This window comes from Aspergillus brasiliensis (genome assembly GCF_001889945.1).
Source record: "Aspergillus brasiliensis CBS 101740 unplaced genomic scaffold ASPBRscaffold_16, whole genome shotgun sequence".
In the NCBI taxonomy this organism is placed as follows: Eukaryota; Fungi; Ascomycota; class Eurotiomycetes; order Eurotiales; family Aspergillaceae; genus Aspergillus; species Aspergillus brasiliensis.
Genome location: NW_027137457.1, coordinates 269,575 through 291,184, shown reverse-complemented (window position 1 = coordinate 291,184; position 21,610 = coordinate 269,575). Strand labels below are relative to the sequence as shown.

The following is a 21,610-nucleotide window of genomic DNA, read 5'->3' as shown; positions in this document are numbered from 1 at the left end:
TCTAATTTCCATTATACATCAAGGTACAGCAAGGAAAGGAAAGGATAAAACATGCCTCCCCCGAAGCTGGGCTACGGCCTCAACCTCCCCTCTAAACCCACCTCTCGACCTAACCCCCCGGCGCCGAAACGCAAGAAACCGATCTTCGGCGACGACTCCGACGACGACGATGAACCCCAACCGACTACCAGTGTCAAGAAAGGTCCTCAGAGCGGGGGCGCAATTGAAATCACCACAATAGGCGGACTAGACGATTTCACCTCTACGAACAATGAAGAAGAGAGGAGAACAGAAGAGCGCCCCCCAGCAAAACGCAAGCTCCTCGCCCCCGGCGCATCATCAGGAGCGCCCAAACCACCCAACATGAAACCATTGAACAAGAGCTCCATATTCGCCGACGCTTCTGACGACGAGGACAAAGAAGCAGCAGCGAACACACCAACTTATGGCCTCAACACTTCCAGCAAACCCAAACCCAAAGACAAAGGCATAGACACCACAAAACCCTACACCAATCTCTCCGCCCTCCATAGCAGCCGTAAACACGCAGCCGAAGCCTCGGAACTCGACCCAACCATCTACTCCTACGATGCCGTCTACGACAGCCTACACGCCAAACCCGCCAAGGACAAAAAGACCTCCGACAGTGACAGCGGCTCCGCAGTCCCGAAATACATGACCTCTTTGCTTCGCAGCGCAGAGATCCGCAAACGAGACCAGATGCGAGCGCGGGATCGCTTGCTTGCCAAGGAGCGTGAAGCCGAGGGCGACGAGTTCGCCGACAAAGAGAAGTTCGTGACGGCGGCGTACAAGGCGCAGCAGGAGGAGTTGCGGCGGGTGCAAGCGGAGGAAGAGGCGCGGGAGAAAGAGGAGGAGGAAAGACGGAGAAAGAATGGGGGGTCGGGGATGGTGGACTTTTATCGGGATATGTTGTCGCGTGGAGAGGAGAGGCATGAGGCTGTTGTGAAGGCGGCGGAGGAGGCGGCGAAGAAGGTGAAGGAGGGTGGTGGAGTGGTTGAAGACGAGGGAGATAAGGAGAAGAAGGAGAAGAGTGAGGCGCAGTTGGCAGAGGAGTTGAATGCCAAGGGGGCGCATATTGCTGTTAATGATGAGGGACAGGTGGTGGATAAGAGGCAGTTGTTGTCGGCGGGACTGAATGTCGCGCCGAAGCCGAAGCAGACGCAGAAGGAGAAGGATGCGGCGGCAGCGGCAGCGTCGAGGGCGGCAGTGCAGGCTTCGAGGTTTGGCGCTCAGAGGCAGGCCGAACGCGGTGGACAGCGTGCGCGCCAGACGGAGATGATTGCGTCGCAGTTGGAGGAGCGGGCGCGACAGGAAGAGGAGGCCGAGGCAGCGCGGCAGAAGGAGATTGCGGAGCGGAGTCGCAGTCGCAAGACGGAGGGCGATGTGATGAGTGCGAAGGAGAGGTATTTGGCCAGAAAGAGGGAGCGCGAGGCTGCTGCGAAGAAGGCGTAATTGTCAACTTCGAGGGTGGCGGATTGCATATGGTTGGCGTTGGATATGGTTTCTGTATAGTTGTATGATATCATGAATGATTGTCAAATATTTCGGACAGCTTTGATTCTTAGGCTGCTTGAACAGCAGAGCTAGCAATCGGTCTAGATCACGGGACGAAACTCGAAAAATGTACTAGTAGTGAGACTATATATTGGTCCTTCGTTACTCATTCTGAATCATAACCCACTAACGCCGGAATGCTATCTCTTGACTGAGAGGTCTAGTACTATAAGGATGCGCTGCATCTTGTTACATTTTCAACCACCAACGCCGTTTAGTATGACTATGCGGTCAGGGCGAAACTGAGCCCCATCAGGACCATTCCTCCGATAGCGAACCCAATGCACATTCCCCGATTATGAGTTAGGGTGAGGCCTTCGCTGAACAGCTGCAGAGCAACTGAGATCATAACTCCCGCCGTCGCAGCAAACATACCGCCGTAGACACCCCAGGACGGGCCAGCGGTGTCATCGCCATTAGCGCGCCGAGCACCCCATATCCAGAGAGCTGCCAGTGCAGCGCCTGCGGGCTGGCTGATGCCGCCTAGCAAACTCGACCAGAACATGGCCCAACCGCGCGAATGCAGCGCGAGATATAGTGGCAAGGCCATGGCGAACCCTTCGCTGATGTTGTGGATGAAGAGAGCCAAGAAAACCGTGAGGCCTAGAGTTGGGCTCGCATGGTTCGTAGCATAGGTGATGAATCCCTCTGGCAACTTGTGCAGGGCAATCGCGATCGATGTCTGCAGACCGATGGAGAGAAAGGCGTTTTGCGGCACATGGTGATGGTGTTGGGGATTGGGTGGCGGCTTAGTTCCGTCCTCAGACGCCACTTCCTGGTCGTCAAGTAGCCCGGTCCGGGAAGAAGACGAACTCGGCTGCTGGCGTGGGATTTGCGAGGAGGGCAGGTTTGCCTCTAGATCATCCAGTTGTGCCGAGTCCACTTGCACAGATATGCTGTGGGGGTGCGGCAGCGGCGGGCGCACGGTGCCGTCATCCAGGACAGAGATTTCCGGTCCCTCGAGGGTCTTGGTGCATTCGTGCCCGCACGCCTGCGAAAAGCCAAAACAGGGGCCATTCTCATCGCAATGTGACTTGACTCCGCCAACCAGGCGGCTGAGGCGACGTGTGAAGCGGATACGCAGGGATTCCCTTCGCAAGAGTGCGCCAGGGTCGTCTCCCGCAGCAGGGACGGTCACAGTGGCCGGGGAGGATTTATGAGTCAAAAGAGGTGTTCGCTCATTGAGATGTTTAGGTCCGTGAGAGTGTAGATGACCGTCTGGCTTGCCTCCGTGTTCATGATCGGGGGTGGGGTGTGGCTCATGGGTATGCGCACAATCGACGACATGTGACGGTATGTAGCGATGCAATAATGCCGATGCCAAACGGATGACGATCACACCGGCCAGAAACAGACCGATAAGCACATATGCAGCGAGCGAGGGGGATAATCCAGCACGAGTCAGGTACCGATGAGAGGTAGGGAGCATGCTATAGAGAGAAGTGTAAAGCTAGCGCGGTCAGCATGTTACTTAGCGTTAAAGTCTACTGGTCAGAGAGAGAGAGATACCATAACGCCCGCGCTCAGACTCAGTGACGCAGATAGAAAGCCATTGTTATGGACGATCTGGAAGCTTTTGCGGCGAGAGAACCGCCGTAAAACCAGATCCACACATATGACGGCCGACCCCAAGACACAAGCTAGAGTCTATGTTAGCTAACGAAACTAACTTCTATACAAAAGGAAGACATACCCCCGCCCGACACGGCGCTCATGATCCAGCCCCGGAGGTCATTGCTGGCAGCCATGATGAGAAAAAGAAGGCGAGAATGCCAGCAATGGATTGCCAGCGAGAAGACACTGACGGCGAAGAAAGAACGAGACTTTTTCAAAGGGGAAAGGAAAGAGAGTTTGGGGGAGCCTTGGGATTTCATGATATCATGTCACGCGGCGGGCGATTAGATAACCTGGGGACCTTGCGGGCAACAACGCTGCTTTGAAACAGACAGCGGCTTTGTTCCCTCGTCAAGTTCTTTCTCTCTGTCTCCCCTTACCTGCAGCCAACGAATCGCGCTTTCACTGCATCTCTGCAGCACCGTTGGAGAGCTTCAACTGGGAGCCACTCGAGCGGGGTTTAAACTACCAATTCTTAAGGAAGATAACGATACGCTGTTGGCGGTCTCGTCCTCTCGCGAGCCCCTTGTACAACTCATCGTACCTTTGCCCTACCAGCAGACTCCAAGGTCCCCAGGCTAATTTCGCATCGGGCCATGAGCTGCAGCAACGCAATGGGTATCGACGAGTAACGTAGCAGTATGTCTAAAACTTACGATATCCCCCCAGCGCCAGCGTCAGGCAACAGACTTGGATGGCTCGGAGTCCGTAGGTAAGCGCATAGTAGTATGTGCACCCTCCTTGGAAGTTGAGCCCATGCATGCGACGCGCAACATGGTTGGCGGTACCAGGGCTTTGATCTATGAGCTAGGGCCAAAGGCTTCGAGAAGACTTTGTCTTGCCGGTCCTGCTCATGAAAGTTGTAACGTGATGTAGACCTTCAGCTACTGAGGGCTGGACTTCTCATACACATATTGATTTACTTTTGAGGTTGAGTGTAAGAGGTGTCTTCTGGCAGCAGTTCTTGCTGCCAGAAGACACCTCTCCCTCTAACTCAAGCGGACCATCTTTTCTGGAGGCATACGTCCGCTTCGCAGTAAGAATGCAGGGCGCTGCCCCAGGAGCTGGGGTGCCGTCCACATTAAATGCCAGACGTGCCTAACCATGTGTCCCGGCGAAAAAAACGTAGTATCCAGAAGTTCTCACCCACATGCATCTTAAACAGACACGCCGGCCATAAGCCAAAGCGAAGGTAACCTTGATTGATTATCTCTTCCCAACGAGAAGCGTACGTACCCTGGCAAAGCTAGATGACATGGCGGCGAGGGAAAGTATTTCGGCGTTGCCGGCTGCATTAGCGTGCGACTATGGGGCGTAAGAGGATCTGAGGGCCGCATGAATGGTTGGCGCGAGTTAGCCTAAGATTTTAGTTGATCGTCAGTCACCAGTAGCAGTCCTGGTTCCAGTAGTGACAGCTGTACCTCCTGATGGCACATCCTTCTCAGTGGCCAATGCCTCTGAGTAGCTATATCAGCCAAGCCTTTAGAAAGCGTTTATAGTTCTCTTGTTGGTACATGTCAGACTCCAAATCCTGAATTGGATTCCGAAATACTATCCATTTGACTCTGGAATGACGGGGTGTGTTGGAGGCAGAGGGATGTCTTTCCTGCTTGTGGGCGGTCATCTGTACATCGTCTCTGAAGCCAGCAGAAATTATTTGCTGGTAAATGGAGCAGATCTATACCCGTCATCATTCGGACTCCCAATCGTCTACCTCATGTGTGACTAACGTAGTGGCTCTCCAGTCCGGAAACCCTCCTGCAGACTGATCTCCCCTGCACATTTATCAGATAAGCTTGTACCTGCTGCCACTGTCCGGAGAATACAGAAGTGGTACAGATACAATCGCATCATATCTCAGCCGTCCTTTGACAGGCTATGAAGCAATCATCGGAGAAAGTCAGTAGTCAGGAGAGAAGCAGAAAAGCTAAGACAGGCCAAATTGATATAGCAACGTGGATTATGCCCCGAGCAATGCAACCACGCAGGCCGTGGTGTCCAGAGACATTGTCACACCGGCCAAAGACAGCCGTGGATGAAGTGCAACATGAAAGGTGCCTAGAGCCTGGCCCTCGGTGTCGAGTGACGTACAGGGGAGTCCGTCACATGATGGAAGGCAACCAGCACTACAAAAGCATCAACTCGATTTGACCGAAGACACTTCCCTTCAATCTCGGGCTACACAAGAATCAGGATTATTTACTCACCATCATCAGTTTGCCAGCAAGACAGCCTCCTCGCCTCTATTATAAAAGCACCCTCATCGCCGCCCCCAGACCGACTCGAGGATAGTTCTTCATCACCATCCTCCCCGCTCTATTTTTCCCTATACCCAAGCAGGTACGCTCCAAAAACAAGCAACAATCATGTCTCCCATCCAATCTCTTGGTAAACTTCTGGTTCTGATTCTCGTCTCTTCAAGCTCCGCCATGTCTCTCACTCGCTACACCGCGCCCATCCCTCAGGGCGCGAAGGTGGTCGAGACGCGTGAGCAACTCAACCAAGTAGTTCGGGAAAACCCCGAGACTGTCCTGTATGACCAGGATGGTGGCTACATGTTGAAAGATGAGAGCGGAACCGTAGTGGCCATAGCTGCAGACTCTCTGTGTCCCGAGTTGGACCAGGCCTTGGCGGAAGTCGAGGCCCTCCAAGCAGAGACGAAGCTGGCTGGCAATGCCGGAGAGCAAGGTGATACCACAAACAAAAAAAGAGACGTTGATCATGATCAGGGCGCTAATCGTCCACTTCGTTGTTCTCACCCTAGATGCTTCAATTCCGCCATCTGCCTGACCTATACCGACTGTCACGTCTGTTTGCGACAACACCACTGTATTTGAGGTAGCTGATACTTAAAATGGTGGGATTTGAGGGATCAGAATGGACTTCAGATAAGGGTGGATTGCGAAGAGTGAGAGTGTGATGGGCTGTGATATAGTGGACAAGCTGGGTGAAATGGTGGCCAAGTATGTATGCAGGTATCATGCTAGGCAGACATGGACGGAGATGATTTTCGTCACTTGTTTCTTTACAGTGACCTGGTCCGAGAATGTAATGTGCTTGTCGTCTTTTTGATGCAATATGGGAGTAGCACTGTAGCAATATAGAAACATAGAAGGATACTCAGCGTGGGTGGTTACTACATCCTACCGTTTGCGTAGAGGTGCAAGCCAACCCCATTGTATCTTCTATATGAGCTACAGAATCGATTACGCGTACCACATACAAACAAAGACAACCTAGGGGTCTGCTAAACCCAAGCGACGAACAATGAATATGAATGACCGTACGATATGCTATGATAGCATTGTCTATCAGGCAGCCACGCCTTCGAGCCAAGCAAATGGGTTAAATTGCTCCTAGATAGATATCTTGAAATCCAAAAATTGTTCGTCCTTTTTGCGTATTCAGCAAGACCAAAATGGATTCCAAAAACAGCAATTTAACTCTGATAATCCCAAGGAGTGTCCCAATGCAAAAGTTCCTTCCAGAGATCATTATAGTCATCCCAGGTCATATCGGAGTATCCCATGAGCGTGATTCTGGCACATACGATATCCGCGTAGTCTTTTCCGTGGTGGTTTCGCCTTGCGAGTAGCGACAGCAATATGCAAGTAGCCTGAAGAGGCGAGATAAACGTAGGATCCAGCTCGTTACACGATGAAACCCTTCGTGATAACGATTTGACATCATCCCGGAATGATTCATGGGGACCGCGTCTTTGACTGAAGTTCATCAGACCTTCGTAGCGTATCATTAGGTTCTTTACAATGGGAGTCTGAGCAATCTGGAGGCAGGTCTCATATAGGACATCCGCGTATTCCGTAGACACCTGGGTCAAGCGAGGATCGTATTCGTATCCATTTGGTATGTTGTGAAGTATGTATGATTTTACGCATTCTGATAGATATTTCCAATTTACCCAGGTGGAGGAGGTATCATCCTTAGGAGGACGCTGGAGTCGAGTATTGATAAGGTCTTGTACGTGCCATTTCCTGAGTTTCTGTTGAAGTTTATCAGACCACTGGTACATAGTGTCCATGGATAGGTCAACATTTATTCTATCTGCTCGAATTTCTTCTCGTGACGTGATGAATTTCCAAACGACTTCCTCATTGATGTGTCTTGCCTGTGTCTCTTCCATTATTGTGGGATGAATGTAGATGGTGCCGCTCACTGACGTTGACAAAAGAAAAAGGTAAACGGGTGATAACTGCTAACATCTGGGAGTTAGAGTCGATTCCATTGCATAGCTTTTATAGTAGAACGCGTTCATTCAATGCTCACTACAAGGCTGTTCGGAAATAGCCAGAATGATTCCAGGTTGACTACATGGAATTTCCCGTCATTTACTTAAGCTTTGCCCAGTATCCCTATAGCTGCTATAAAGCGCTACGTAGTGTCCGGCATATCCCATCAGATGGTCGGTAAGGTCATCTGCACACGGGATCATCCGACCAGCGCGAGATCGAAGCTGGCATAGCATATAAAGGGTCTCAAACGAGCTGTTAGGAACTTGCCGGCCATTTTTCCTCATGTTTCCAGCTAATACACGGTCATAAGTGGCAGTAGTATCCATCTAGACAAGTGCAGGCTCAATCTTTCCAGGGAAGCGATGTTTGGGGATTTCCTGTTTGGGATCTTACAGGCTATACTTCCGGATCATCTGATTGCCGCTCGCTGATTGGTCTCCGCTTCAGCATCAATTTTACTCTCTTCGGCAATCCACTTTTTCTCTCCGTTCCGACTCCATCCAGTCCTCTTCTCTTCCATCCTTATCCTTCCTCGCCTCTCCTCCTTGGACATCCTCCCTCCCTTCATCACCGCCAACCATGTCCAAGGCCACCTTCGCGGCCATCGCTGCCGCCAGTGCCGCGACGGGCGCTGGTCTGACGGCTCTCTTCTACTCCTCCCCTCGACCCCAATCACAACAGCAGCAGCAACAACTGCCCCAACAACAACAACTTCCTCCTCACCCTCCAACCGCCTCCTCCTCCAAACTCCCCGCCTCCCAACCCGCCGCTCCCTCTCTCGCCCCTAAACCCACCCCAACCAGCGGCTCTCCCGTCGACCCAGCCGGCATCTACCAATATGGCTTCCCCGGCCCGGTAGCCGACACTCTCCTCTCAGCGCCCCTAGCAGGCGCCTACGACCGTCGCATGCGCAACCCCTCCTGGGTCGCCGAACACATCACCCCCCAGTCCCTCGCACAGAAGAACGCCGACCGCAAGGGCAGCACATTCTTCGAAGACACCACGATCCCACCGCTCTTCCGCGCCAAACTCTCCGACTACTTCCGCTCCGGCTATGACCGCGGCCACCAGGTGCCCGCCGCCGACGCCAAATGGTCCCAGGACGCCATGGACGCGACCTTTGCGCTGTCGAACATGTGCCCGCAGGTTGGTGAGGGATTCAACCGCGATTACTGGGCCCACTTTGAGGAGTTCTGCCGTGACTTGACGAAGAAGTATCCCTCCGTGCGCGTGGTTACGGGTCCTCTTTACTTGCCTCACCGCGATCAGGATGGCAAGTGGCGTGTCTCGTATGAGGTGATTGGCAACCCGCCGAATGTTGCTGTCCCTACGCACTTCTACAAGGTCGTGTATGCCGAGGAGGGCCCCGCTACGGCGGGTAAGGTTGCACTGGGCGCGTTCGTGCTGCCTAATGCCAGGATCTCGAATGATAAGCGTCTGACGGAGTTTGAGGTGCCCCTTGAGGCGGTTGAGCGGGCTAGTGGTCTCGAATTTGCGGCTAAGTTGGATGCTGGTCGCAGGAAGAGGCTGTGCCAGGAGGTCAAGTGTGATGTTGTCGTAAGGGAGTTTAACAATGCCAGCAAGAAGAAATAAATTCTGGGTATTGGTAGGGTAGAGTGAGAGAAGGATGAGATTGTGGATAGAGGGAAGGGAAGAAGAGTTTCTTATTCATTTGTACTTTAGACTTATCATTATTCCCCCTCGCGTGGCCCGGGATTATCATTAGGTCGATTTCGGCTTTGTATAGATTGTTGATACTGCATCTATATATGTATTCATATTGATCAGACATGACGTTTCCCCCCAACCCGTAAAGATATAGATATAGCCATAGCGCTTTATACATAGCGCTTTATAACCCAACTTCCGCGCGCCCCAACGCAGGTTTTATACACACAACAACCCTCGCCCACCCACTAACTCCACGCCAAATCAGACTCGTAAGCAGACCATATCAACATTGAAATGCAACTCCCGATTTCGTAGCAACATTCCCTCCTCTCCCCGCAAACCCTGTCCCCTCCGAGCTAACCTCCACCAGACCAGGGCGAATCCCCTCCTTGTCCTTCTTTTTCTTCTTCCCCGACGCCGACCCAGAATCTTTGTTACTGTCGGTTGACGGCGTAACATCTGTCTCGCAGACGTAGCATAGGACCCGCCCATGCAGGGCAGCAGTTTGCTCCTGTTCTTCTTTAGAGGCGTGCGGGTCTGGCGCACCATGGGGTGTCATGAATTTGTTGACGCATGGCTGACAGATGACGTGACCGCAGGGTTTGGTAACTAGTTGTAGTAGGGGCGTCTGTTAGTATTTGCGTTGGGAATGTCAGGGGTGGTGAGTAACTCGGGTGGAACATACGCATTGCTTTGAGCCCATTCGTCAAGGTCTTCTTGCAGCTTGGACAGACGCGGGTCGGGGAGCCATCGGAGGCCTTTTCTTCAGTGAAATGCACCTCGACTAGGGATTTAAGGGAGTAGCTGTGGCGGTTGGAGTCGGTGGATGCGGGACAAATGGGCGTTAGCTTTATGGTTTTGTTGGCGGCGATTTCGTTCGGGTCGGTGGTGGGTGTGAGTGAGGGGACCCAGAAGGATGGGAGAGCGGATTTGTTTGACTCCTGGGGAAATTGTCAGTATGCTTATTACCAAGAGGTGTCGAGAAAAATAGTAATAGACCTTTTCCTTCTTCAACTCATTCTTCAACCGTTCCTGCTCCTCGCGCGCGATTCTAGCCATCTCTTTATCGTCCAATTCGAACACCTTCTTCCGCTTCCCATCTACCTCTACCTCTCGCGCCTTGAAAGCAGCCAATGCCTCTGTGGTGTCTGCTTTCCGTTTCTTTGAGCTGTCGTCGTTCTGTGATTGGCTTGACCCGTTGTTTTTCTTCGCTGCTGCGTCTAATCCCATGCTCACTAGTTCAAATTCGCGGAGTTCCCGCGTTCGCGCTTCATCTAATGCCCGCTCCTCCTCCTCTGCAAGACGCTTTTTGGCTTCATCGCGCTCCTTTTCGAGGCGCTTGATTTCCTGTCGCTGGGCGAGAAGATCGCTAATGGCGCATTCGCGACAGAAGAGATCACCGTTGGTGGCGCAGGCGACGACGGGTTCCCGCGCCGGGTGTAGGCAAAGTCGACATGAGCCGAATGGGAGGAAGGAGTCGCGACCGATGACACCGCGTTTGGTGCCCCAGCTCGATTTGAGGAGATCGCGCTCGTAGGAAGTAAAGTGGGGAAGGGAGGTGTTGCGCTTAGAGTGCGCCATGGTGGTGACTGTTCTGCGAGGGGAGGTGGATTGGTTGACGTGAAGTTATGAATGGAGCATCGGCGAGGAAGAAGATATTGCGGAGTGGGGATCGGAGGTCGGAGGGTCGGTGCGGAGTAAGTTATGTGGGCAGAATGAGGGGACGGAAGCTTCCGGTGACACCGATTCAGATATTCAGCGAACTAGATATGTGACAAGTCAAGCCAATGGCTAGAATAAAAGAAAACAACAAGATGGTCGAGAGGAGAGACCAGATGGAGGCAAGTTGAAGCTGGAGAAATCGTGGCCGACGCGATTATGTCATACCGTCACATGCAATCTAACTATCAATCCCACAGTTTTGTCTCTTCCTCTTCTTCCATTGCTTGTCCAAATTGGAGTCACAGAAGAGATAACATAGAGTTGAAATACCAATCAAATCTAACAGCAGATGGAGATTATCAAGCGTCAGCAGCCACAAAATTAAGAACCATCCAAATGAAACATGTCCGAGGGAGGGCGAGCAATGTCATGGTTCTGTATCCCCTCATTTGATGGGTCTATGACAGCCACAACAGAGATAACAATCACGCTTTCTCGGTCTTCCATGATGTTCTGTCTCTCTTGTATGACCTTTGGCATGGGCGGCTTGGTAGGTTCGCCGCTATCATAATGAGCACATCAGTACTCATTCTGCCTTGGACGAATTCTGAGATGAGACACTCACGAGCATCCTGTCCCTCATGTACTCTCCCACTAGGCCTGACTCATTCAGGAGGCTCCAACACACATCATAGAAGTCCTTCTCTGGGTCGATACAGTCTGGATTGCGGCGTGTTGGCCCCTTTCGTGGTTTGCCCGACTTCTTGGGCCGTCTCTTTCTCGGTACAGTGTCTGCTTTAGGTCCGACCTCAATGTCTTGAAATCCTGCACTTGCTGCCTTTCGGAACACTGCTTCTGCCTCCTCAAACCCTGCTTCCATAGCCTCTAAAATCTCATCCCACCAGCTACCAGCCATATCTTCCAGAAGTTTCACGGTTTTGGCGTTGCAGGCTGGCTCAGCTGCCCCAATTTGCTCTGCGTCTGGGCCAGCCACTAGAGCAGCTGGATGTTGGGGACTGGTGGTTTCTGCATCACCCATCTTGGAGGTTGACGCGTCTTCACACACGAGCTGGTCGTATTCACTGCAGGTTTCAGATACCCTCAGCCCTTCTTTGTTCTCTATTGTGGCCTGTATCGGAGTATTGTCCCTGACGGCAGAACTGTTTCCACCCATTGGCCAGTACTGTGGCGTAATTATGTCAAGCTCGTCTGTTTCTTTTGTTTGGTTCTTTTGTTCCTTGTTATAACCGTGGTCACTAAAGTCAACCATTTCTTCAGCATAGTCAAACATGCTCATAGGAAGGAAGACGCCGCCGTCATCAGTATCTACCTGGCTTCCAGGATCGTTGCTGAAGAGTTTTTCACTTATTTCCTCGCAGTTGTCACTATAATCGGCGGCAGCCTCAGATTCGTCATCTTGCTCAACTGTTCTTACCCAGGTTTCGGAGTCTCCCACGGGACTATCGCTATAACCAATGGTTTCCCACGAGTTCGTTTCGTCTTCGGATATTTCAGAGCTAACATCATAATCAATCGATTCATTCGTGGTTTCGCGCTCGCCAGTCATCTGAGACTCATCATCGCCCACAGTATGTCCATCGAGCCCTCCAACCTCGCTGTCAGCCGCATCTTCGACCATTGGTGGTGGTGGTGGATCTGAAAGTGTGACAAGTAGGGGGTTTAAAATAAACTTTAAGGCTGCACATGATCAGTTAATCGCCTTCTCCTTCTTATATCTGCGATGCCTCCGGGAAGACTAGCATCTTGTTCACACCCAGGATGCTCACCTATTCGCTTCTTCTCCGAAGACGGTGGACATACCCACCCCCTCCGCACCGAATCGACGTACTCATCCACAGCAAGAATTATATCCCGGACCAGTATCACGAGCACGACCTTGGCAATAGTACTCAACTTGCCAGTCCCCAACCAATCTTCAAAACCTGTGAACGACGACACCACCTGGTCAGCACGTAACGTAACTTCACACTCCCACACAAAGCAATCTACTCCCACAACGCAAGACACGAAAATAAGAGGAGGAGGAGGAGGAGGAGGAGAAGAAGGGAATGAAATAGCCACACACGTATTGCAAACCCCAAACACGCCCTGCTGACTTTATAGCCATAATATCCGGTCACGCACACCCAGTACCCCGCGCAAACGGACCAAAGACTGATCGGGTATACCAAAACGGCAAACACAAGCGCCTTAGCCTTGATCATAGTGCCGAAGATATTCTACCAAGAACCCATTGTCAAAAGAGTAAGCTGGCGCCGCGTGTTTGTCAAAGATGAGAGAGCGTGGATACCTATCGGGGTGGTTGATAGTCTGAAAGTAAAGCAGCTAGCATCAACCCAACCAGGCAGGCAGACAAGGCAGGTAGCTACACCACCACCACCAACTATTATCCTGCAGCGCAAAACCAACAGGATAGATAGTACACTAATACTGAAAAGAGCAGTAGCAGCGTTCTGAATACACAATCCACAAGGGAGAAAAACTCTTATACAGAACGAAGAAACAAAAACAACACAAAAGTAAAAGTACTAAGCTACTAGCTAGCCACCTCCAAGCAGAAGATGGACTAAACAAGAAGAAGAACGAGAACCCGACAAATGCCATTCACCCAAGAAAAGGAAACAGGTAATCCTATTCTATCCAACTAAGTCTCATCACAGAATCAGTTTTTTTTTTCCTAAGTTGGACCGATTCGATAGCAGAGTGACAAGACTCACAAAGCTGATGAGGTAAGTAAATAGCAAGTGCTCCTCACACACGTGCTACATGACCTGTTTTCGTTCTAGGCGTGAGATAGTAGTAGTAGGCCAGGTGAATGAATGCAGTGGATATAGATACTTGAATTGTGCAGTATTGTTTTACTACTGCTATTACAAGTGAAGTTTCCTACATTCATTCATGTTCATAGCTCTGGACGTCATATGTATCAGTAGGACTGGATCAGCGATAGCTGAAGTAAGTTTTCACAACTAACTACTAGCCGCAAGCTTTAATTGTGAATGAACTAGTAGTAGTTTGTATGGAGCAGTTTCATTGCTAGTCTCTTCGTACTATATGGTGCTCAGATACTCTGCACTGAACGCATGATACTAGTCATTGTAGGAAATGTCAGGATGTGTGATATCATGGGGTCATCACAGATCGACCGGGTAGTATTCGTGTCTTTCCTTTGGCATGGCGAAGACCTTACTATTATGCTACGAGGTATGTAGGTAGAGCCTTAGATTGGTTCTATTTTGTATACTCAAGCTAGAAGCATCTTTCATAGTTAGCTCCTAACATACGAATCCAAAAATCCCCCATGCCAGATCACGCCAAACATAAATCGCCAGAGAGATCTCATGCACTGGTATCTCGAGTTCAACATGACAGAAGATAAGAAAAACAAGTAGTAGGATGACATTTTTCCCGCCCAGGTGCCTTACTCGAACACAATAAATACCCAGCCAGAGAACGACCCATCCGGGAGATCCAACAAGGACAAGAAGTGATAAGACAACAAAACTGGAAAAGTGGTATCACGGTCGTAATGGCGCCGGACTCGGTCTATTTGCGGAGCCCGCACGCAGAAGAATCTATCGAGTTGAACGGGGAGAAACAAAGGGAGAAGGTAGGTAACGTCAGAGCTCTAAAACACATAAGAGGTAATAGTAATAGTAATACGAGATGGTAGAGAATGGCAAGATGCAATGAAATGGATTCAAAATGAAAAAATGAAAGATGATGTGGGGGTATAAAGTAAGTCAGTCGTAAGATAATGAGAACGAAGAAGAAAGTTAGACGGGTCTTGACAAGGGTGAGTTGAGAAGATGATTTTTCTTGATATCGCTTTGGAGGAATTATTCGCTCTTTTTATGCGTTGACAGCTTGTTCGGGGGTGACAGACAGTTTCTTAGGCGTGGTCTCGTCGACGGCATTGCTATCTTCGTTCACCACAGAGGATTGGTCGGGATCCGCGGTGACGAAGGAGTTTTCAGTGTGTTTGGAGCTTGAGTCGAAAGCATCGTCGCTTTTGGCCTTTTGGCCTTGGCTATAAAGTCTCTCTGACTCTTCGATGAATTGCGCACTGTGCCTGGTGCCTGGGCTCAAACTACGCAGGGAGTGCGGTTGGCCAGGGTGCAATGATTCTGAGGTGATCGAGTCTGCACTGCTGGTAATAGTCGGATCGGACATTCTCGGCTCCTCCGATGGGGTGGGCTTCCGAAGTTTAAGGCGTTCCTCGGGTGGCATGTTCTGCCACTCGCTTCCAAAGGTGATAATCGAAGCCTTCTTGCCATGTACAGTGAAGCTGGCAGACTTGCGGGACAGGCCTTCGCCTTCCAGCGCTCCTGGGCCATCCTCGTGCGCGGCTGCGCTGGAAGCCGAGTCGCGAGGTTTCTTGCTGCGAGGGTGATTACCGTGGTGCACACCGGGCGCATCCCGGAGAGTCCGGTGAAGGCTGCGGCGAATTCGACTGGAACGGTCTATTTGAGCAGTCTCTTGGGTGTCGTTCTGCTTCTGATCGATGTCACTGTCCTTGATGACAAGGGATTGTCTCTTGGCCTGAGGCGAGGTATTCACCTCCAACAATCCTGCCTCGCGAAGCACGCGCTCTTCGCCATCATCGAAGCTTCCAGGGGAAGTGATCTTAGAAGCACGTGAAGCCAAGCTGGAGACATCCATCTTGCTGGCAGCACTGAGCACAGAGGCTTCCCGGGTCAGCCGGTTCAATGGCTCGGGGGAAGAAGACTTTGTACGCCCATTGAGATCTTCTACCGAGAGTCGTCTACCAATCCGAGAAGCGGCCTCGGATGAGGCGAAGGATGCAGGAATGCTCGGTCTGCGCAAGTCTTCTGCCGTAGGTTGAGGTGCCGGTGGTTGGCAGATGGAAGGAGGCTTAACGGATTCGGGGTGCGGCGAAGGCGGCGCCGCCTCTTTGATCGGTGATGCTAGTTTCTCTGGCGCTGCTTCATCTTCCACTTCCCTTGACTCCGGGGAGGCGGTAGTCGCAGGAATTTGTAGCTGCAAACGCTTTTGCTCGCCCAAAGATGGTGTCTCCGCGTCCCCTTCACCCAAGTCGCGAACGAGCACCTCGCGGTAGCACCTGGTCCGCCAGATATCCTGCCTCACCCACTTGAGCTTGGCAGCCATGCGGCCCGCAGCCATGATGACGTTCTCCCGCGCCCTGGAGTGCACCGGGGTCAGAACTTGCAGATGTCTAGCGTTCCTTAGTAGATCATCAAGCTGTCGCTGGCTGACGAAAAGTTTCTCATTGGCCTCTCGGATCTTCTGGCGCAGCAGGTGGCCCCGTGCGACGATCATGTCTTCTCCCATATCCGCCTCGGGGTTAGGCGAAGGTGGTTCCTTTTCGTCGAGAGAAACACTGGAGCCCCGTCGGCTCATTCGATTCCGCTGCGCCTCGTAGTCAGTGGCCATCATGCCCTTGCTACGGACGCCAGTGGTTCGAAAAGCTGCGGCATAATTGAGCTTTGCCAGCCAATCGTTCATGTCTGACTCGCTATTGGCTAGGAAGACTTCCTCCAAGGCATTGTGACGAACAAAGACAAACGCATGCTTGTGCTTCTTATAACCGCTATCGATCAAAGACACTGCATCATCCGTTTGCATAATCCCATCAGGTTTGAAGTCGGTCAAAGGCGGCTTAAACACGACAGCTCGACGGCGGCCTTCCTTGTGGTGTGATTCCTGTTGGTGCATCAACGACTTCACCCAGTTAACGTCTCTGAAGAAGTAGAGCTTCGAGAACGTTAGAAGGGCACCCCACTCTTGCCATGGCGATCGAGCCTTCTTTTTCTTTGGGTCCTTGCGCCAGAGTAATCCCACCTTGGCTACTTTAATATCCACCAGGCCTGGGTTGGAATCAATCGGGTTTTCCATACTCGATGGCATGAAGGCATCAGGCCGTGAACGCAGGGAGATAATCTGCAGCACTGCCGCTTTGGAAAAGGCACGATGGAGGTTCTCAATATCCGGCGGTCCATCCGTTCCATTACAGCCATACGGATCGTCGAGGTTCATGACATCCTTGAGGCTTGGTCGAAGTGAGTCGAGTTTTCCATCCATGATCAGGGTGTAGGGATCCACGGGTTCTTTGGTGGAGCGACCGAGGTGGTCGGAGCTGGCCGTCTTAAATAATGCTCGTCGAGGCTTTGCAAGGTGGCGCCCGTTGGGATTCGTGTCCTCGATGCGAATGAAGGGTGTGTAGGAGATATTTTCATAAAAGCACTCCAGAATATCTTCCGAAATGCCTTCTCCACGGGTATTCTTGACATAGTCGGGTTTCTGCATCTTTCGCTTGTTGTTCTTGTTGAAGACATCGGTGTGTAAGATCAGGATCGAAAACGCAATAAAATATGCCTGGTCTGTAAAAGACAAGAAGAGTTAGAGTGTTTAATGATATGTGAGTGCTAAGCTGACATACCTGGACTCGCAAAGATACCCGGGTTACACTCATGGTATCGGTCAGCGAAACTCTGGAGGAACCGATCAATCTGCTGGGTCTCCTTGGGTAGTTCCACCTCCATCAATAGCTTCCTAATGGCCATATCGATCGGGTCGCCAAAAAATGAGAATCCTCGCATGTACTTGCGCAAAGCAGTCTTATAGAACTCATCGTTTGATTGAGAGAGTACACTTGCAATTACACTCTTTGGTACGGTTGCCTCAAGCCGCTCCAGATACGTGGCCGGGGTATCACCTTCCTGTCTTTCCGGATAAGAGGGCGATTTGGAGACCGGAGTCTCCGCTCCCCTGGCCGCAGGGGACCCACTTCTGGGGAACGGGGGCTCGGAATTCTGTCGGAGTCGCTGCGGGATGTTGAATATATCGCCAAAGCTCTTCCGTCCACTGGTTGACGTCGACGTTCGGCCAGACGAGGTAAGATGGGGCGACTGTTGCGGCTCACTGTCCCGGATATTGGCCAAGGAATCCAGCGTAGATGAGCGAGCCCGCGTAGTAGGCGGCTTACGCTTTCGTATTGATGGCGTTGAATGACTTGAATGAGCGGAATTTGCCGAGTCCTTTCTTAGGAGAGGGGGGCGAGGCGAGGAGACACCAGCTGAGGAACGCGATGGCGACGGCAATGGAGAGACATGATCCCGGTCATGGTCATCCGAAACATCCGACGTGGTATTCGAGGGGCCCGGCATCGACTTGGGCGCACGTCCATTGAGCGACTGCGAAGCCGTTGGCTTGGGGGGCAACGGAAAGAGCGGGCCCTTGTTCCTCTTCAAGCGCGGCATGCGGAAACGTTTTGTGCTACTGATCGAACCCTCGCTCGTTGGAATCCCACGCGAAGCCGAAGCACCATGATCCCCGCGATCCTGATCAGAACGTGATGACTCAGAAAACCGTGCATCTGTCACAGAAGAGCGATGGGAGTCAACAGGTTGATCGCGGCCACTGCTCCGTATGGATGTAGTCGACAGACGGCCCGGTTCCTCGCCGCTGACTCGAGACTCTGGTCGGTAGGGATTCACCGTTTGCGACCCTGTCGAACCCTGAGCAGTATGCCTGGACTTTCCATTGACCGTTGACTGTTGCGAGGGGACTTCTTCCACCGTGGGGGTTTTCGAATCGGGGAACAGTTTGAATTTATTCTTCCGCTTAACCGGCTCCTCGAGTTCATGACTTGTCGGCGCAGTCGTGATGATTGTAGCTATAGAATGTAGAGGCATCGGAAAGTTAGTCAACAAATCCAAATTGTCGGAGGACAACAAAATCTGAGGGGATGAGTGAGTGACTTACGCGGAGGCAAGGATGGCACAGGAGGAATCTCCTGCTCTCCTTTAGCGTAAGACTTGGACAATTGCGGGTCCGACGCATGACGAAGCCTCATGAAACTGAAACGGTTCATGCGCCAATTCGGGCCGCTGCCCGGCAACAGAGAGTTGGCAGTGTTTCTGGGCCTTAAAGTGGGTTCCTCAGCGCGACTGCGACTCTGAGTTAGGCCGGGACCATCAGCCTTATAGTCGTCGTCATTGTGCTCAACATCTGGACCAGCCAGCGATGGTGACCGTGGAGCAGATTCGGAATGTCTGGGGGCAAGGGCGGTAGTCGAAAGTGTTGGACGAGGCAGCTGTTCGCTGTGACGGGATTGCGGTGGATCGTACAGATAGCTCCGTCTTTTGGATTCGTTGTCGGAGGAGCCGAGGCGCAGTGCTTTCCAATGCATAGTGACGAGGGTTTTTCCAGGAATAGTGTTTTATGTAATCCTGCAGCGCAGCGTGCTTGAGAGACCCATCCGATACTGCTCGATTGCTACTTGGCGATCGTCCCACAGCCGGGAGGTATATCACAGCTTCAGTCGGATTTGCGATCGGAGCTATGGCGGCAGCAAGCTCTTGGGGGGAATTCGAGCGAATATGTCACCGGTCGGGCAGACCAATTTGCATCGCGAACCAGCGAAAAGGGAAAGAGAGAGAGAGAGGCAGGGAAAAGTTGGCAGCGCAAGGAGGTGGGGGCAAGATCGCTGGGCGGAGGAGCGCAGTCGTAAAAAAGGGGTGGTGTGGAAAGGAGGTGGAGGTCGTCAATCACCAACGCGAAAAGACAGTGATCCAGAAATATCGTCAAGGTCGCCAATTGAAGACCGTCACATCGCCAGGTGCGAGGTCGATGGAAAGGGTTATGGGAGAAGGGAGGGAGGCCGCGTTGAGAATTCGGGGGCGGCCGTGGAGGACAAGCCAAGGCAGGGCAGGGCAGGTGAGGGGACCCAGTAAACCACAACCACCACCACAAACTAACTGGCTACCTAGTTGGTTTAGTAGTAGAGGGGCAGGACAAGGAACTTTTGAAAGGTGGAAGAGTCAGTAAAGTAATCCTCAGTAGTAGTAAATGCAGGGTGATATGAATGAAGAGAAGATAAATAGGAAAAGAAGAAGTTGCAAGACACAAGGAATGGGGTATGAGTGGGAAACTTTGGGGGGGAGGGCGTGGCAGGAGGGCTAAGAATCACGGACAGGAAAAGACAGACAGTCGCGAGAGAGAGCCGAGACAAGACGGAACGGCGATGATGCTGCTGGGGTTCACTTCTCGGTGGTGCTGACGACGGAGAGATTCCAGAAATAAGTGGAGTTGGTTTCTGTTGGAGTTTCTTTCCCATGAATCCAACCAACCACACGTGCGCTCGCTCTTGTTTACGGTGGATGTTCTTTTTTAGTTCTTTTTTTGCCTTTTCAGCCCGTCAGCCTCCCTTTGGTGTGATGTTTTTAGATTTTACAGTAGTCGCGATCTTGTCTTGACTGGTATGTCAACACATTTCTAGTAAACTTAACGTTGTCTATGTCAAAATGTATGTGTGTATGTAACTATGTATCTTTATTGTTTCTTTTCACCAGGGGTCATCCCTACATGAATATTATACCACCACCATCGACACTACTACTACAACTACACACACAACCCATAAGGGCAATGTGAATAATACTCGAATGTCTTTGCTTTAAATAAATCCACGATCGGGTCTGGTCTGCAGAACCTCGGACGGTTTCCCAGTGGGTTTGTTTCTATCTTTAACTCCCAAACAGCCCCTAGATACCTCGTCCGGAGTAGCTAGACTAGTTCCTTCACTAGTAGCAAAAGTGGCAGTATGGGGGGGGGAAATTAATTCCTGGCTGCAAAGCTGGCTGGTTCCCCCTTCCGCAGTTCCCGCCTATGCTGATCGCAGGACCCTCAACTCGCCCTTGAAGCAGCCCTGACAGGCTGGCCTTGTAAGTTGGCTGTTTATGTGGGAACTGGAAACAACGGATGAAACTATAGACCGGGGGGAAACCAAAAAAGGACGAAAGCTGCAAGGCGACGCGATGGAGCTGCAACTTGCACTCGTTTCCTCAGCCAGGCATCCACGTGACCGCGGTCTGGCCACGTCAGGCCCCAAGGCCATGACCACCGCTGGCGTCATCTCCGGCTATCGTTTTTCGCCCGCCAGATCCGTCGTCCAATTGTCGCCCCCATCACCCTTTTTGTCTATGGGAACAAACTTGATTGCATCATCTTGGCTGCCGCTGAATGCCGGTAGGCCAAGTCTGTCTGTCTTCTAGGCATCTGTATCCCTTTCAATTGGATTAGTTACGACTTCCTGCCAGATGGTCTGGATATCGGTGTCCTGATCCCTTTGAACCAAGGTTCAGATTAGGAACCGAACCGCATCTCCTCGGTATGAAACCTTGAATTCAAACCGAGACAATTTATGTTCTTCAGATTGCTCTTGAAAAGCTGCCCAAGGATCCCCGTGAGATCCATCCTTGATACCAATTTGCGCTTGGTGATGTCTACAATTATATATAAATATGCGGGCCACTTTTTCCACGTCCAAAGATCACCAAATACTATGAGAGCTGATACTATTCGAGAGTATCATTATGCCAAGTTGAATGTCCCGTACTGCGCCTTGACATCGGAAGACCTCGTTTTCGGTGATTCATAAACACATAAACAACTTCAAGACAACGACATGATCGCTCCAGCACAACTGGGCAGTTTATATGGCAAGTCCAATAAACTATGCGAATAATGCTCGAAGTGAAGAAGTATTGCCACCATATAATAGACCGTATTCTCAGGGCCAGATAGGAGAACGGAAGCGGCAACTCTGGCTTTCGAACCCACTGTGTGAACGATTAGTTCACTTCATCTTTCTGGGATGGCATGGGTCTGACACGTACGGCGATATGGCTGTATCGCCACACCCATGACCCTGAGTGGACTCCTGTGGGGGAAGGTCTAGACCAAAAATGTCAGTCAATGTCTCGACTTTCATCCACTGCCATGGGATGGCTATGTTGGACCAGCCTCTATGATTTAGGTCTCCCCGTCAGCAC

At 51.5% G+C, this 21,610-nt stretch overlaps 10 protein-coding genes across 10 annotated transcripts; 5 read left to right on the top strand and 5 right to left on the bottom strand.

The window, feature by feature from the left end:
* Window positions 1-126: 126 nt before the first annotated feature.
* Window positions 127-1,458, top strand: ASPBRDRAFT_85097 (splicing regulator NSRP1-like domain-containing protein; the record flags this gene model as incomplete). Its single annotated transcript, XM_067629501.1, has 1 exon — window positions 127-1,458. A coding segment is annotated over one exon (1,332 nt), but the record flags the coding sequence as incomplete, so codon positions are not given.
* Window positions 1,459-1,798: 340 nt separating this feature from the next.
* ASPBRDRAFT_58943 (Zn(2+) transporter ZRT3) lies at window positions 1,799-3,323 on the bottom strand (the record flags this gene model as incomplete). Its single annotated transcript, XM_067627976.1, has 3 exons — window positions 1,799-3,025; window positions 3,085-3,215; window positions 3,269-3,323. 3 exons carry the CDS (start codon window positions 3,321-3,323, stop codon window positions 1,799-1,801), a joined length of 1,413 nt encoding a protein of 470 aa, XP_067474633.1.
* A 1,993-nt stretch (window positions 3,324-5,316) lies between these two features.
* Window positions 5,317-6,037, top strand: ASPBRDRAFT_47924 (uncharacterized protein). Its single transcript, XM_067625982.1, has 2 exons — window positions 5,317-5,529; window positions 5,612-6,037. The coding sequence occupies exon 2, from the start codon at window positions 5,619-5,621 to the stop codon at window positions 6,024-6,026; it is 408 nt and encodes a 135-aa protein (XP_067474632.1). The 5' UTR covers window positions 5,317-5,529; window positions 5,612-5,618; the 3' UTR covers window positions 6,027-6,037.
* Window positions 6,038-6,628: 591 nt separating this feature from the next.
* Window positions 6,629-7,219, bottom strand: ASPBRDRAFT_200098 (uncharacterized protein; the record flags this gene model as incomplete). The annotated part of the gene is made up of 1 exon (XM_067621395.1): window positions 6,629-7,219. One exon carries the CDS (start codon window positions 7,217-7,219, stop codon window positions 6,629-6,631), a length of 591 nt encoding a protein of 196 aa, XP_067474631.1.
* Window positions 7,220-8,018: 799 nt separating this feature from the next.
* ASPBRDRAFT_135783 (DNA/RNA non-specific endonuclease) lies at window positions 8,019-9,032 on the top strand (the record flags this gene model as incomplete). Its single annotated transcript, XM_067618726.1, has 1 exon — window positions 8,019-9,032. One exon carries the CDS (start codon window positions 8,019-8,021, stop codon window positions 9,030-9,032), a length of 1,014 nt encoding a protein of 337 aa, XP_067474630.1.
* Window positions 9,033-9,393: 361 nt separating this feature from the next.
* Window positions 9,394-10,691, bottom strand: ASPBRDRAFT_135848 (putative RING finger domain protein; the record flags this gene model as incomplete). The annotated part of the gene is made up of 3 exons (XM_067618732.1): window positions 9,394-9,719; window positions 9,796-10,051; window positions 10,110-10,691. The coding sequence occupies 3 exons, from the start codon at window positions 10,689-10,691 to the stop codon at window positions 9,394-9,396; spliced, it is 1,164 nt and encodes a 387-aa protein (XP_067474629.1).
* Window positions 10,692-10,840: 149 nt separating this feature from the next.
* On the top strand, window positions 10,841-11,292 carry ASPBRDRAFT_340772 (uncharacterized protein). The gene has a single exon (XM_067623186.1). The coding sequence runs from the start codon at window positions 10,989-10,991 to the stop codon at window positions 11,223-11,225; it is 237 nt and encodes a 78-aa protein (XP_067474628.1). The 5' UTR covers window positions 10,841-10,988; the 3' UTR covers window positions 11,226-11,292.
* ASPBRDRAFT_47921 (uncharacterized protein) lies at window positions 10,917-12,376 on the bottom strand. Its single transcript, XM_067625980.1, has one exon. It carries the CDS (start codon window positions 12,337-12,339, stop codon window positions 11,359-11,361), a length of 981 nt encoding a protein of 326 aa, XP_067474627.1. The 5' UTR covers window positions 12,340-12,376; the 3' UTR covers window positions 10,917-11,358.
* Window positions 12,377-14,645: 2,269 nt separating this feature from the next.
* Window positions 14,646-18,966, bottom strand: ASPBRDRAFT_135952 (Arf family guanine nucleotide exchange factor SYT1; the record flags this gene model as incomplete). Its single annotated transcript, XM_067618747.1, has 3 exons — window positions 14,646-17,155; window positions 17,215-18,450; window positions 18,540-18,966. 3 exons carry the CDS (start codon window positions 18,964-18,966, stop codon window positions 14,646-14,648), a joined length of 4,173 nt encoding a protein of 1,390 aa, XP_067474626.1.
* Window positions 18,868-19,673, top strand: ASPBRDRAFT_340711 (uncharacterized protein). The gene has a single exon (XM_067623184.1). The coding sequence runs from the start codon at window positions 19,119-19,121 to the stop codon at window positions 19,602-19,604; it is 486 nt and encodes a 161-aa protein (XP_067474625.1). The 5' UTR covers window positions 18,868-19,118; the 3' UTR covers window positions 19,605-19,673.
* The last annotated feature ends 1,937 nt before the right edge of the window (window positions 19,674-21,610 follow it).